General features: G+C 39.4%; 2 protein-coding genes across 3 annotated transcripts; one reads left to right on the top strand and one right to left on the bottom strand.

The window, feature by feature from the left end:
• Positions 1-1,437: 1,437 nt before the first annotated feature.
• Positions 1,438-7,525, bottom strand: LOC149130653 (uncharacterized). The gene is made up of 2 exons (XM_089344569.1): positions 6,826-7,525; positions 1,438-4,396 (listed from the first exon to the last, which is right to left on the bottom strand). The coding sequence occupies exon 2, from the start codon at positions 3,966-3,968 to the stop codon at positions 3,105-3,107; it is 864 nt and encodes a 287-aa protein (XP_089200695.1). The 5' UTR covers positions 3,969-4,396; positions 6,826-7,525; the 3' UTR covers positions 1,438-3,104.
• Positions 7,526-7,616: 91 nt separating this feature from the next.
• Positions 7,617-13,901, top strand: LOC106868513 (uncharacterized). 2 transcript variants are annotated; one of them, XM_089344495.1, is made up of 2 exons: positions 7,617-8,091; positions 12,173-13,901. In XM_089344495.1, exon 2 carries the CDS (start codon positions 12,348-12,350, stop codon positions 13,584-13,586), a length of 1,239 nt encoding a protein of 412 aa, XP_089200621.1. In that variant the 5' UTR covers positions 7,617-8,091; positions 12,173-12,347; the 3' UTR covers positions 13,587-13,901. The 2 variants fall into 2 exon arrangements, with proteins under 2 accessions (XP_089200621.1, XP_014769305.2); XM_014913819.3 differs by lacking the exon at positions 7,617-8,091 and adding an exon at positions 10,248-10,611.
• Positions 13,902-17,009: the final 3,108 nt, after the last annotated feature.

Below are 17,009 nucleotides of genomic sequence, written 5' to 3'. Positions count from 1 at the left end.
CATTAATAAATGACAGATCTTCAGGAATATGCTGTGCTTGTGTAGAAGACCCATCAAGATAAGTGAAACCATAGTCATGACAGATACTGGTGTGACTAGCACCTGCGCTAGTGGCACATAAAGCACCCATTATACTTGGAGTGGTTGGCGTTAGGAGGACGTTCAGCTGTAGAAACCATGTCGAATCTGACTGGAGTTTGGTGCAGTCCCTCGACTTGCCAGTATGGACATCATCATCATCATCGTCGTTTAACGTCCGCTTTCCATGCTAGCATGGGTTGGACGATTTGACTGAGGACTGGTGAAACCGGATGGCAACACCAGGCTCCAGTCTAATTTGGCAGAGTTTCTACAGCTAGATGCCCTTCCTAATGCCAACCACTCAGAGAGTGTAGTGGGTGCTTTTACGTGTCACCCGCACGAAAACGACCACGCTCGAAATGGTGTCTTTTATGTGCCACCCGCACAAGAGCCAGTCCAGGGGCACTGGCAACGATCTCGCTCGAAAGCCCTACAAGGCCAGTCAGGCGGTACTAGCAATGGTCACGCTCAGGATGGTACATCTTATGTGCCACCCGCACAAGAGCCAGTCCAGGGGCACTGGCAACGATCTCACTCGAAAACCCTACAAGGCCAGTCAGGCGGTACTGGCAACGGTCACGCTCAGGATGGTACATCTTATGTGCCACCCGCACAAGAGCCAGTCCAGGGGTACTGGCAACGATCTCGCTCGAAAACCCTACAAGGCCAGTCAGGCGGTACTGGCAACGGTCACGCTCAGGATGGTACATCTTATGTGCCACCCGCACAAGAGCCAGTCCAGGGGCCCTGGCAACGATCTCACTTGGCTTGCCGGGTCTTCTCACGCACAGCACATTTCCAAAGGTCTCGGTCAGTAGTCATCGCCTCGGTGAGGCCAGGGACATAAAATGATGACAATGATCGTAATAGTGAATAACATAGAAATTACAAGAGGAGTTTACACTGAGCTGTACAAAGAGATGATGCATCATAGACAACAGACAACTAGAAATGAGTTCTTCACCCACCCACCCTCAAGCTGTTGTCCCTGATAATGAACTGTAAAATAGGAAATGTCCCTTCATTCTCCTCGTGCCACCACCAGACCTCACACAGCGGTCAACATCTTTTGTGCTAAGGATGTATTCTTACAACATGACTAGTCTTATTAATTCACCTAATTTATTCATTTTTATATTTTCATGTATCTATATTGTACCATGTATGTTTAAAGATAATTGTTTTCAGGCATAAAAGAGATCATGGTATTTGTTCTTTGTTGTTTAGTTCTGCTTTTTTCTTTTCTGTCTGGAAAAGTCCATGGGATTGCAACCTCTTAAATGCTATGCTCAGCGGGGCTTTGAACGCTTGCTCCCGCGAAGAATAACTGACTGTTTGGAATAATAAAGCAACGAATTTTTAATATGTAAAACAATTTATTGAGATAAAATTTCACATTATTTTCAAAGGATGTAATTTTCGTGTAATTTAGATGTTATGGTGTAGTTTAAGAAATACATGATTGCTATTTCTAGCAGGTTCTAGGACCATCTTGGGCTTCTTGTTGTCATGTTGAGACAGCAGTCTAAGAAGCTGAAGGCAGACAGTCCCAGATTGGATGTCGACAGACAAAAAGACAACAGTGTAACCAGGACTTATTCACAACAGCTTGGGTCAGTGTTACCTGGCACTTGAAAACATAGAGAGATACCCTACTGTTGACTCCTAGGGTTTGTATTACCAGTGAAACCCTTGCATTGGTGGAGTGCAGCTGCAGAGCTAGACTGTGTGCAGCTGCTGCCGATTTCCTTCATAGTCAAAGCACAGAGGTGTGATAAAGAAAAGCAGATACAAGAAATGTATGAGGATGGGAGTTCAGCTTACATTTTTGAATCATGTACATCTTACAGAGGGATTGTTATGCTTAGGTGAGGGCAAAGCCTTCTCCTCAGTATTCTGGAGTCTAAAACCCTGATGGAGCAATCCTGGCAGAAGGGCCCAATGTTAGGGCTTACTAGACATCATAATTTGAGAAGTTGTATAATGTGGACCCATCTAGTATAGTTCTGAATATTGCGATACCAGCAGCAGTGGTGACTGATCTGTCAGCCACCTCTGATCCGCTGTCCATAGACGAGATTCATACATTTGTAAATCAGCTGAGGGACAGGAAGGGAGATGAAGTCTGAAGCACCCAAAGGAGAAAAGATCAAGAAAGATGGGCCTACTGCAATCTCGTTCATGTGGAATACCATCTGCTCCGTTTAGAGCAGTGGCATGATACCACCTGACTGACAGAGGGCCGTAATGCTAGACAGGTAAAGGTAACTGCCATGACTGCAACATCTACAAAGCTGTTGCACTCTTGTATCTGTACCTGGGAAAGTCTTTGCCAGGGTTATTCTAAATAGAGAGTGAAATCATTTGCTTGCCGTTCAGTGGCCGGAGCAGTTAGAGTTCACACCAAAGAAGTTAACTATTGACAGGATCCCCTCCCTTTGACTATTCATCAAATGGAGGCTGAACTTTCAGCAGAAGCTGCTTGCAGCCCATGTTCTCTTCTAGAGAATGATTTATCAGAGACATCTTCCGCGCCAGTGGCACGTAAATAGCACCATATGAGCGTAATTGTTACCAGCGTTGCCTTCCTGGCACGTGAAAAGACATGCGAGCAAGGTCGTTGCCAGTGCTGCCAGACTGGCTCCTGTGCAGGTGGCACATAAAATACACCATTTTGAGCATGGCCGTTGCCAGTACCGCCTCACCGGCCTTCGTGCCGGTGGCACATAAAAGCACCCACTACACTCTCGGAGTGGTTGGCATTAGGAAGGGCATCCAGCTGTAGAAACTCTGCCAAATCAGATTGGAGCCATGGCGTAGGCATCTGGTTTCACCAGTCCTCAGTCAAATCGTCCAACCCATGCCAGCTGGGGAAAGCGGACGTTAAACAATGACGATGATGATAAAATGGTTTTGCTCTTGCTATGTGTCAGTGATTAGTTAAAATGCTACTTTAACAGGTGAAGGGACCTTAAAATGTTAGTCTTTGTTTTGAGGTGTGATGACTTTTAATGATGATATAGTCACACTTTTGTATGGATAGATACATGTCTAGTTAAGTGACTTCTTTGAGAGAATGATCTGTCACAGAAATCACAGTGAAATGGCTTTTCTCCAGTATGAATACGCTTATGATCAGTTAAAACACTACTTCGAGAGAATGATTTACCACAGGTATCACAGTGAAACGGCTTCTCACCTGTGTGAATACGTTTGTGGTCAGTTAAATTATTTCTTTGAGAAAATGATTTACCGCAGACATCACAGCGAAATGGCTTCTCTCCTGTGTGAGTCACTTTATGTGCAATTAAGTTACTGCTTCCAGAGAAAGATTTACCACAAATGGCACAGTGACATGGTTTTTCTCCAGTGTGAATACGTTTGTGTCTATTTAAATCATTATTGTAAGAGAATGATTTACCACAGATATCACAGTGAAAATGCTTCTCTCCTGTATGACTTTGTTTGTGCTTAGTTATGTGGCTACTTTGAGAGAATGACCTACCACAAATATCACAGTGAAATGGCTTTTCCCCTGTATGTATACGTTTATGAATAATTAAGACAGTTCTGTAAGAGAATGAATTACCACAGATATCACAGTGAAATGGCCTTTCACCAGTATGACAACGTTTGTGAGTAGTTAAGTTACTATTTGCAGAGAATGATTTACCACAGATATCACAGCGAAATGGTTTCTCTCCTGTATGAATACGTTTGTGTGTAGTTAAGACACTTCCATCAGAGAATGAATTACCACAGATATCACAACGAAATGGCTTCTCCCCTGTATGAATACGCCTGTGAGTAGTTAGATTACATTTCTGATTGAAAGACTTTTTACAGACATTGCAATGATATGCTAAGCAAGGTTTCTGTTTTGACATCTCTTCTGCATAAAAATATATTCTTCATTTATCTTAAATAGTCCGTCTGTCTCTTATCTTACTTCAATCAACACAACGTAAGTGGATACAGTTTTTGTTCTTGTCCTACAACTTATTCCTAACAAATTATAGCTATTGCTATCTTTCCATCAACTGTAATCCTTCTTAATGTCTGAAAATACACAGAGATTCCTTTTAAAATTATCCAAGTTTAACATCATTACAAAATAATCTTGAAGATAATCCAAACATTGCAGAAGAGAAATGTTCTTATCAATCTCAGTTGAGAAGAAATATTTCCTTGTAATTCTCTGGAGTTATTAAATCTCTTCTGTACAATATTTTCTGTCAGTCTTTAAAAGGTGGTGAATATTGATGATGTTATCTGATGGAAACAATGCTTTGATGCCAATGTCATGTGATATTCTCTGAAATAAAAGAGAGAAACAACTTTGAAAAAGACAGATTAAAAACAGTGTTTCACTACTAACACCACCACCATCGGCACCAACACCACCACCATTGGCACCAACACCACCACCATCGGCACCAACACCACCACCATTGGCACCAACACCACCACCATTGGCACCAACACCACCACCATCGGCACCAACACCACCACCATCGGCACCAACACCACCACCATCGGCACCAACACCACCACCATTGGCACCAACACCACCACCATCGGCACCAACACCACCACCACCATCGGCACCAACACCACCACCATCACCACTGTTGGTTTTCAAATATCAACATGATTTTAGACACTGTAGCTGTATATGTACAGCATCATTTAACATTTGTTTTCCATGCTGGCATGGATTGGACAGTTTGAATATTTTTTTAATGAAATATACCTTGGATTATGTAGATTCTGAAGACATAGGAATTTGGGGGGAAAACAATTGGGGGGTCATGTTTGAGAAGCGTTCGCCACCTGGGGGTGTTTCGGAACAAGGCATCCACATTTGTTTCATTTTCTCCGTTTTGTGCGTTTGTGCATCCATAGATTTCTACCCCCTCCCACATATATATGCAATTAAAAAAATCCAAACGGGGAATTATTCCATTCAATATCATATTTAGGAAAGACTTCCACCCACCACCATTTTCTCGCAAATTGCTTAAAAAAATTTTTTTTTTTCCAAAAACCCACCGTTTCGGATCCAGAGATTCCGGAAGATTACTAAAAATCGGAATTTTGGGAAATTTTTTTCAGAATCATAATCTCCGTATTTGGGGGGGTGGGGGGATTTCAAAATCCCTATTTTTGTCAATTTTTTTGCAGATTTGTATTCTCTGTAGCCGAAAAGAAGGAGCGGGAGGGTAGAAAAAAATTAAATAAAGAAAAGGGGTGGTTTGGGGGAGTACAAAAGGAAGCCTTGCCCACATTTATTATAGAGATTATGTAACAAATTATACTTTACACTTCTATATTTAACCGTGCGTGTATATTCCTTATTTTTGCTTCTGGTGTCTTCTGCCTTACTTAAAGTGAAAAAGAAATCGTATTCAACAGATAAGTCTTAATGGCACATTTCAGTGTACTAGACCTTTAGCTGTTATTTTTAGCATACGAGTTTTCTGGTGAGGGCTTCATTGCCTGTTGCTTCAGATGAAATCTACGGATGCACAAACGTACAAAACGGAGAAAATGAAACAAATAAGGACGACTCTTTCCGAAACACCACCGAGTGGGGAACAGTTCTCAAAAATAACCTCCCAAATTCCTATTCCATCGGAATCTAGATAGTCCGAGATATAATTGTAGACGATTTCATTAAAAAAATATCCATTTTCTTGAAAGTTAAGACGAATTGAAGTGGACTCCGGTGAATTTTCCGAAATTCCCCACTCAATCCCTCCTAAAACATTCCCCCAACCACCAACGTTTTGTATCTACGGAATCTACATGATATATCACATACTCGTAGAGAATTCGATTGAAAAATATCCATTTTTCTGAAGTCCAAATTCGGCAGGGCAGAAATCTGTAGTTATGCCTTTGACTTATATACATATATATAGATTAGCCGCACCCTATTAGCATTAATCTGTCTTCAGTACTTTTCACTCTTGATGCAAGTCTGACAAGCAAATGGATCCACTCCGTTCCCTCCATATCTCTTCGGGTCACGGCTTTACCCTCCCCAGACCCATACTGTTTGTAGACTGGTAGCGCCCTATTTAACATGAATTGTTGGCACTCTGTCGCTTACGACGTCGAGGGTTCCAGTTGATCCGATCAACGGAAACAGCCTGCTCGTGAAATTAACGTGCAAATGAATGAGCACTCCACAGACACGTGTACCCTTAACGTAGTTCTCGGGGATATTCAGCGTGACAAGGCTGACCCTTTGAATTACAGGCACAACAGAAACAGGAAGTAAGAGCGAGAGAAAGTTGTGGTGAAAAAGTACAGCAGGGTTTCGCCGCCATCCCCTGCCGGAGCCTCGTGGAGCTTTAGGTGCTTTCGTTCAATAAACACTCACAACGACCGGTCTGGGAATCGAAACCACGATCCTATGACCGCGAGTCCGCTGCCCTAACCACTGGGCCATTGCGCCTCCATTAACATGAATTGCGGCCGTAAAAACGAACATACTAAGGATATTAAATAATTTTTCTTGTTTCATCGTCTTACATGTAACAATGGATTGTATCTTTTCCAAATTAAACAGATCAACATTTCAGTTTGGAAGTATTATCCGGTAGATCAAAGACAGCAGGAGTAAATATATTTGTTCTAATATTGTCATGTGTTTTACTGTCTACGTTATAACAATTCTTTTATTCACGCACATTATTAGAGATCTATTATTATTCAAGTTAATCTTTGTCAACTTACCGTTCTTTACATGGAATCAGTCAGTGCTCGATTATAGATTATATATCGACAACAGTATAAATGATGTACGTTGCACTCGGGATGAAGTTGTTCCCCTTTATATGTCTCTGATTCTCCGATAGAGGGAGAAATAAGGTTGCAAATTAAAACTTCTAAAAAGACGCTAATTGAAAGCGAAAGTAGCTAAAAATAGCGCGTAAACGAAAACAACAATATTAACGTAAATACAGGTAAAAATGGATAGATTTCTATAAAACGTATTCCAGCCCCAATTGAACTAAAATCAAACTAGCACAATTTCGGTTAATGTTTACTTAAACTCCCGGTTACCAAAACGAAAAAAAAAAAAGTGTAATAGGTGTAAAAAAAATGTATATTAAACGAAAATGAAAACAAAAATTTGTGCTAACGAACTGTGGGGTAGGGAGAGAACTTGCGGAAAATTAACAAGATCCGATTTTTTTCCCTCGTAACGTTTAGGAAGATGGATATCTTGTAATGGAATTTTATACAAATACCTTTCAAACGGCATAGATTACGAACATGAAGAAATTTGTGGGGAAAACTTTCCGAGGGGGTGAGGAGAGGATTTTCAAAGAGAAAGAAATTCGTAAATTATTTTTTTGCTTGAGCTTAATGTAAATAAGTTTGAAAGAAAAAATTCGGCTCACATGGCGGAGATGTAAACGGAACCTTTCCTTCCGTTAATTTTTTTTTTTTTTTTGCGTAATCCCACGTTTGGGATTCCGATTCTGAAAAAAATTTTTTCAAAGATCGCAAAGTCAATTTATCAATCCCCCACGCCTTCCATTTCCTCATTTTTCACTTTTCCGGATTTAAAAAAAATTTTTTTTTTTAGCGAAATACGTACAAAAATACATAGATTATTGATTCTAAAAAAAACAAAGAAAATGTCTGTAAAATTTAAATTAAAAAAAAGAAAAATTACCCCAACCCCTTTCCCTCATTTTTTTTTTTTTTTTTGTAAGTTACGAAAAATATGAGTGCAGAAATAGCAGCAAACTCTTTTGAAGAAAGAAAAGCAAAAATAGGAAAGAAATACTATTACAAAATGAACTTAACGTGTTCATTCATATCTTGTGTGCAAACACACGTTTTACTTGTGGCAATAATGCCATTTGTTTTCAAAAAATCCATTATTTTCTCTGGAGCAAGCTGCTTTAATATTTCCTCAAATGAACACTTTAATTTCAGTTTGTCATATTACTGCGGGAAATTACTCTGAAAGAAATCATTGCAAGAAAGGTGAGTAGATTGATTACATATTTCTTTCATTATGTCATCAAAGTTTTGTGAGATTTGGCTGTTATTTCTAGCACGTGAGTAGCCTGCTTGAAGGCCAAGGCCGTAGAATCGGGAGCTGGTGGTGGTAAGGGGGGTGGGGGTTGGGGTTAAAATTAAAATCTTATGAACAATTTTTTTCCAAATAATAATCCTCGTGTTTTTGTACGTATTTCGCAAAAAATGAAAAAAAGTCCGGAAAAAAATGAAAAATGAAGAAATCGGGGCAGGAGAAGCTAAATTTTGAAGTTGTGATTTTTGAAAACTTTTTTTCAAAATCGGAATCTCCACAGCCTAAAACGGGATTCCGTTAAAGCAAAAAAAATTAAAGTGGGGGAGGAAGGGTTCCGTTTACATCTTTGCGATGTGAGCCAAGAATTCTTGAGATTAATTTATTTTTCGTTTGAGTAATAGAAAAAGATTTTGAATAAGATCCTAACGGCGGAGATGTGCTAATGTTGGCACTTCGTCGCTTACGACGTCGAGGGTTCCAGTTGATCCGACCAACGGAACAGCCTGCTCATGAAATTAACGTGCAAGTGGCTGAGCACTCCACAGACACTCTTAACGTAGTTCTCGGGGATGTTCAGCGTGACACAGTGTGACAAGGCTGGACCCCTTTGAAATACAGGTACAACAGAAACAGGAAGTAAGAGTGAGAGAAAGTTGTGGTGAAAGAATACAGCAGGATTCGCCACCATCCCCTGCCAGAGCCTCGTGGAGCTTTAGGTGTTTTTGCTCAATAAACACTCACAACGACTGGTCTGGGAATCGAAACCGCGATCCTATGACCGCGAGTCCGCTGCCCATTGCGCTTCCACTTGGAGATGTGCTAAAAGCAATAGCTAATTCGGTCATAACTTTTTTTTTCCATAGTGAAACCATATTCAACACCGTATTTATGAATTTGTTTCTCTGGCCATGATAATGGGATCTTTTAAAAAAACCCTCTAGGTTTTAAAACAAGGGAGGTAGTTATGTGCCAGACGAAAGGTTGGAGTATAACTGAAGGACAGATATGGTCGGCTTACCATAGAGGAATTACTAGATTTCCCTGGCAGGATAAGGATGAAAAGATTTGGTGGGGGAGGGGAGCATTCAGTGAAAGAGAGAAAGTGAAATACGAGGTGTGGGGATGTATTAGGGTCTACCCATGGGGGACAGAGGATGGGTGCTATGAGTAGTGTAGAGTGGATAAGGGGGGATGTCCCACGAGAGTGTGAGGGGGGTATATTTGAGGATGGGGAAGTGATGTCAAGAATTGGAGTGGGTAGGAAGTTATGTGGAGTGTGCAGACAGACGTATGTGAGTGGAGGTTGTCTGACTGGAGTTTGGATAAATATGTGAAAGGCAATTTACTTAATATTATTTTTCACGGACGTTATTACTGTTATTTCTTTATTTTCTGCTAACAAAGTGCACAAAAAAGCTACACGTTTGCATTATGTTATGTCCTCTTTTACTTATTTCAGTCTTTTGACTGTGGCCATACTGGAGCATCGCCTTTAGTCGAGCAAATCGACCCCAGGACATTCTTTGGAAGCCTAGTAGTTATTCTATCGGTCTATTTTGCCGAACCGCTAAGTTACGGGGACGTAAACACACCAGCATCGGTTGTCAAGCGATGTTGGGGGGGGGGGGGCAAACACAACACAAACACATACATATATACGACAGGCTTCTTTCAGTTTCCGTTTACCAAATTCACTCACAAGGCTTTGGTCGACCCGAGGCTATAATAGAAGACACTTGCCCAAGGTACCACGCAGTGGGAATGAACCCAGAGCCATGTGGTTGGTAAGCAAGCTACTTACCACACAGCCACTCCTACTCATATATATATATATATATATATATATATATATATATATATATATATATATATATATATATATATATATATATATATATATATATATATATATATATATATATATATATATATATATATATATATATATATATATATATATATATATATATATATATATATATATATAGAGAGAGAGAGAGAGAGAGAGAGAGAGAGAGAGAGAGAGAGAGAGAGAGAGAGAGAGAGAGAGGATGTTATATAGACCTCCTTGACTCCAAGTTAGACAAGGGGTGCGTATTATACACACGGTTTAGGTTTTTCAGAGGTACAACCCGCTAAAAATCCCCTGAGTATTATACTCAAGGGCGGACTATACTCGAGGATTTACGGTATTTACAAACTCCAAAGATGAGAGCATCCGTCGAAGGGAGATAAATTCATTTCGGAAACCGAAATACTTCGCTTGGAAGTATTTCGTTCCGGGACTTTTTTTCGCAACCTTGACTGAAATAAGACTGTTTTAGTACCTCCATTAGTAGAAAGCGCTATATATCTGTGCTGCATCGCTCAGGTGTCGCCTACGAAGCTAAGAGTAACCAACGATTGCATTAATATATATATATATATAAGCTACTATTTAACTAACAGATCGCCCAATACGTTTCATCAAGGTAATATATACTATTACATTTTTCGTGTCCCCCTCGATTCCGATTTATTTCTACAGAGAAATTGATATGTTTTTATGAAGTTTTCTATACATACCTAGACGCAGGAGTGGCTGTGTGGTAAGTAGCTTGCTTACCAACCACATGGTTACCTGTTCATTCCCACTGCGTGGCACCTTGGGCAAGTGTCTTCTACTATAGCCTCGGGCCGACCAAAGCCTTGCGAGTGGATTTGGTAGACGGAAACTGAAAGAAGCCCATCGTATACATATATATATATATATATATATATATATATATATATATATATATATATATATATGTGTGTTTGTGTGTCTGTGTTTGTCCCCCCAACATCGCTTGACAACCGATGGTGGTGTGTTTACGTCCCCGTAACTTAGCGGTTCGGCAAAATAGACCGATAGAATAAGTACTAGGCTTACAAAGAATAAGTCCTGAGGTCGATTTGCTCGACTAAAGGCGGTGCTCCAGCATGGCCGCAGTGAAATAAACGACTGAAACAAGTAAAAGAGTATGTCTGCAGAAGTTAATGTTAAACGACCAAAAAACAAATGAGGTGGGCATATATGGCGCGCACCTCGACTTAGAAAGTAAATCGCTGGGTGGGAGACAAAAGCGTGGATTAGTTATTTATTTGTTTAAGTTTTTGGACTGCAACCATGCTAGGGGAAGACCCTGAAGGGTTTTTAGTCGAACGAATCGACCCTAGTATTTATTCTATCGGTCTCTTTTTGCCGAACCGCCAAGTTACGGAGACGTAAACACACCACCATCGGTTGTCAAGCGATGGTGGGGGGACAAACAGACACAAACACACACACACACATATATACACACACACACATATATATATATATACATATATATATATTTATATATATATATATATATACGAAGGGCGTCTTTCAGTTTCCGTCTACCAAATCCACTCACAACCTATTACAGTCTGTTAAAGTCTGTCATACCGGCCATGATGAAATACCACAAAGTATAGAAAATACGTATTCGCCTTTATATATTTAATCTTTTATATTGAACACTATATTTCATCTATTCAATAAGACATATTCCATATATTCAATAAGACATTCAATACTTTATTTCATTGTACCATCCATTTTTATTTTATATTATATATTGTATATTCCATATTCTATATCCCACATTGGTTTTGCAGGAATATAAATAAAACATAAAAAAACAGACAGTGTTGGAACTCTTTTAAACAAAATAATATATTCCTGTATACACAATCATACAAACGCCCTTTTTTTGTATTTATTTTTACTTGCATATATATATATATATATATATATATACACACACACACACACACACACACACACTCATATAACATATTTTGAAAGGTACAATCTCCATAATCCTGTTGGTATTCCAGAACCAACATACTGGTGATGTTGGTGCTGATGGCATGAGCTTACTTAATGACATTGGTGGAGTTGGAAATAACCCACTGTTTTGTCTCTGTTTTTAATATGTCTTCTATAATCTTACATTATTGTTTCTCTCTTTTATTTCGCAGAATATCACATGACATTGGCATCAAAGCATTGTTTGCATCAGATAACATCTTCAATATTCATCACCTTTCAAAGACCCACAGAAAATATTGTGTAGAACAGATTTCATAACTCTCGGAAATTCCAGTGAAATATTTCTTTTGAAATGACATTGATAGCAACTTTTCTCTTCTGAAAATGTTTGGAATGTCTACAAGATTATTTTGTAATGAAATGAAGCCATATCACTGTGATATTTGTGATAAATCATTCCCATCAAGCAATAACTTAGACACGCATAAACGTCTTCATAAGGGTGAGAAGCCATTTCGATGTGTTATCTGTGGTAAAGCATTTCTTCAAAGTTGCGATTTGAATAACCATAAACGCATTCATAGAGGAGAGAAGCCATTTCACTGTGATGTCTGTGGTAAATCATTCCCTAGGGTAGGTAACTTAACTGTACACAAACGACTTCACACAGGAGAAAAACCATATCACTGTGATACCTGTGATAAATCATTCTCTCAGGTAGGTAACTTAACTGTACACAAACGAATTCACACAGGAGAGAAACCGTATCACTGTGATATCTGTGATAAATCATTCTCTGCAAATAATGACTTAATTAAACACAAACGTATTCATACAGGGGAGAAAACTTTTTCCTGTGACGTCTGTGGTAAAACCTTTTCTTCTGGAAGTGGCCTAAATATACACCAATTATTTCATACAAAAGAGAAACCATATCACTGTGATATCTGTGATAAATCATTCTCTTCAGGCAGTAACTTAAACACACACAAACGTCTTCATAAGAGAAAGAGACTATTTCGATGTGTTATCTGTGGTGAATCATTCATTCAAATTTCCAATTTAAATGATCATAAACGCATTCATACGGGAGAGAAGCCATTTCACTGTGATGTCTGTGGTAAGTCATTCTCTCAGGTAGGTAACTTAACTGTACACAAACGACTTCATACAGGAGAAACACCATATCACTGTGATATCTGTGATAAATCATTCTCAGCACGCAATAGCTTAATCATACACAGACGTATTCATTCAGGAGAGAGACCTTTTCGATGTGTTATCTGTGGTAAATTGTTCATTGAAAGCACCAGTTTAAATATTCATAAACGTGTTCATACAGGAGAGAAACCCTTTCGTTGTGATATCTGTGGTAAATCATTCTCTGTTGGAAGTACTTTGACCAAACACAAACGCATTCATACAGGAGAGAAACCATATTGCTGTGATATCTGTGATAAATCATTCTCTAATGGCAGTGCCTTAACTAGACACAAGCGTCTTCATACAAAGAAGAAGTCATTTCAGTGTGATACCTGTGGGAAATCATTTTCTACAAATAGTAACTTCACTAAGCACAAACGTGTTCATACAGGTAACTCGTTCTCTCAGGTAACTGGCTGAACTGTGCACAAATGCATTTAAACAAAGGGAATAGCTGTTTAACAGTACATAAATGTATTCATACAGGAGAGAAGCCATTTCACTGACATTTGTGGTAAATCATTCTCTTTTGCTAATGTATTCTTTGATAGGAAAAGAAAATACAGGAGGATCTGTTAATTATAATTTTATTTGATATATTCCCCTCCTGCATTCAAACACCTATTGCAGCTAAGCATTGGAGATGTGTATGTATGTATGTATGTGGGTAACCTTTGTCTTTTTAATTTAGAATAAATCATAATCAGACACTTACAAGGTTCTGAAAAAGGGCAACTTGCTTTGTTCTCCATCATTTGAATTTTAAGGTCTTGCAGTGCCATGCATGTATGTACGCATGCATACATGCAACACATTGCTAAAATTATACACAGTATTATTTGTAAAGAATAAAAAGTTTAGGAAGGTATAACAATGCAATATAGAACAAAAAATGGACTGTATACCTGTTGTACCTTGGTAAACTGTAGTCCGATGACTACAATCTATTAAGCAACAATCTATTAAGCAACAACAACCCCCAGAACATACTATCCACTCCAATTATGGAGAGAAAAGGGGATGAAACCCATAAAATGACCACAGTCTGTCTACCCTATGTGAAAGGTCTGTCCGAAGAGATACAAAAGCATGCAGTCCGTATGACATCAGGACAGTATTCAAGAGTAATACAACACTTCTCAAATATCTTCTTCAAGTAAATCCACCAATAGAAGAGAATATCACCAAAGACTGTGATGTACTCCATCCCATGTGGCTGTGGTAGGTGATACAAAAGCGAAACACGGTTGCCTCTCAAAATAAGTGTGGAGGGACATCGCAAAGCTGTGACATGAGGATATATTGATAAATTGGGTATATCTGATCATCTATGGAGAGATGGGGACCACCTCCCCCTGTGGGATGAAGTTAAAATAATAGAGGGCACCACAGGAAAATATGAGAACTAAAAGTAGCAGCACATATGCTGGACATAATTACCTTCTAAGCAGATTTAGTTGCAGATATGAGTAACATATGGGAACCAGTATTAAGGAAGGCTAGGAAAATAGATTAGAAGTTCAAAAATGCACTCCATAATTGCCAATGGGCATATGGCGTAGTGGTTCAGAGCATGGGCTACTAACCCCCAAGGTTCTAGGTTCGATTCCAGGAACTGACTTGAATAATATCAGATGGCTGGAGAGTACATCAGCCAAAACGTGTTAACAACAAACAAGATGAGGGCAAATATCCATCAAATGTAAATAACGTACATAATTCCTCATCTCTCAAATATAGAATTGTTTTTTGTTGTAAATATTTTCTTTCGGGTTACTTGACAATGCGATCCATATTTAGTCCGAAATCAACTAGAGAAATTGAGGAACTTCTCATTAACAGTCTCATCTGTCATTCTTTTCATCTTCCTCAGTCTCTTAACTGGCAACACTGTTTCCAAAGCATCAATTTCCAATGCTTGATTTTCATTCATATTCATCTCTGAAATCTTGTTACATTTATTAACAAATTCCAAAGTCTTGCTGTTAATGTTATCAAATGTTCTTGCCTGTTCCTTTAACTTTGTAGTTGAATATCTGGTACCCCTTGAAGAAATTTGTCCAGATTCTGTTTAAAGGGGACAGGATCTTTTTACCGCTTTGATTTCTTTTGGGACAATGTTAAAGAGGGCTGGACCTGTTGAGTGAAAGAAATTGTATACGGGACATGCAGTACGTGGTCCTCACCTTGGATGAATTCTGAATCTCATTCTAAGATCGTTTGGAACAATGCTGATGGTATATTCTCCACTTTGTGCAAATGCTGTATCATGGCGACACTGGAAGGAATAGACTGTCGATTCTTTAAGGTGGTCCCAATTATCAAGATCAGTCATACCCTTAATTCTTTTAGTTAATGCCTTCTGGGAGTGATTTAATTCTCAAAATATTTTGTTCCATGTGAGGAGACTACAGGGGGGAAGCAGTATCCTGGTTGGACCGGAAGGTTCTTAGGACCCAGGAGCTCATCTTATGAGCTATATTGTCTTTATTATTGATGTGGGCCTTCCAGCTGAGGTTGTTATCAAAAATGACTGCTAGGTCTCTGATATTATTAGATGCTTTGAGTGGTTCCCCTGGAGGAAGACAATAGGCTTGTTTTAGCATAGTCTTTATTCCAATATGCATCAGTTCAAATTTTCCTTCATTCAATCGCATTTTGTCCTTGTGTGCCCATTGACTTACAGCTTGTAGATCAGACTGAAGACCAGTTCAGTCTTCTCTGTTGATAATTTTCTGGAGCTTGGAGTCATCCGAGAATATTTTTAATTTGCTGAATTTGATAACACTTGAAATGTTTATATAGACTACAAAGAAAGCAGACCCAAGAGAGCCCCCTGAGGGACACTACTGGTGACTTTTGCTGGGCTGGAGTGGATTCCACCACTCACATGTTCTCTTCTCCAGGAAATAATCAATCCAGTGTTGTAATTTTCCACAGATTCCAATATTTGACGATTTTGACTGTAGGATATTGTGGTCAATTCTGTCGAATGTTTTGCTGCATTCAATATATATGACCTCATTGGTTTAATGTAAGAGCTATGTTACACAGTCCCAGCTGCAGCAAAAGTCATGCTGGTTGGAATTTAAAAGATTGTAGCTCTCCAAGAAGTCAACTATCCTTGATCTCACCACCCTAGTTACAGAAGTCTTGTGCAGGCTTCTACCTGGCCGGCTCTTTGTCACACCATCCCACCCATGCCAGCATGGTAGGCAGACGTTAGACACTGATGAGGACGAGAGTAGTATTATAGTCTGTCCATTAGTTACCGCTGATTTAGTGGTGCATGTGCCGTGATGTTTGGAAATAAAAATATATGGATATACCATTTTGAGCGTGGCCGTTGCCAGTACCGCCTGACTGGCCTTCGTAGGATTTTCGAGCGAGATCGTTGCCAGTGCCCCTGGACTGGCTCTTGTGCAGGTGGCACATAAAATACACCATTTTGAGCGTGGCTGTTGCCAGTACCACCTGACTGGCCTTTGTGGGGGTGACACGTAAAAGCACCCACTACACTCTGAGTGGTTGGCGTTAGGAAGGGCATCCAGCTGTAGAAACTCTGCCAAATCAGACTGGAGCCTGGTGTTGCCATCCGGTTTCACCAGTCCTCAGTCAAATCGTCCAACCCATGCTAGCATGGAAAGCGGACGTTAAATGATGATGATGATGATGATGATGATCTGGGTGAGTGAATGAGAGTTCAGTGTATTTAATACAAATCAGAAGAAATGGTGTGTTTCAATGTCAATGTGAATACCCGTCAGAGTGTAAGTATCTTGAGAGAAAAGCTGAACATTAGAAGCATCAGTTGTAGCGTGCAAGAGAGACGATTGCGCTGGT

Source organism: Octopus bimaculoides, chromosome 28 (assembly GCF_046866305.1).
Source record: "Octopus bimaculoides isolate indiv1 chromosome 28, ASM4686630v1, whole genome shotgun sequence".
NCBI lineage: Eukaryota > Metazoa > Mollusca > Cephalopoda > Octopoda > Octopodidae > Octopus > Octopus bimaculoides.
This window is presented reverse-complemented; position numbering and strand designations above follow the sequence as displayed.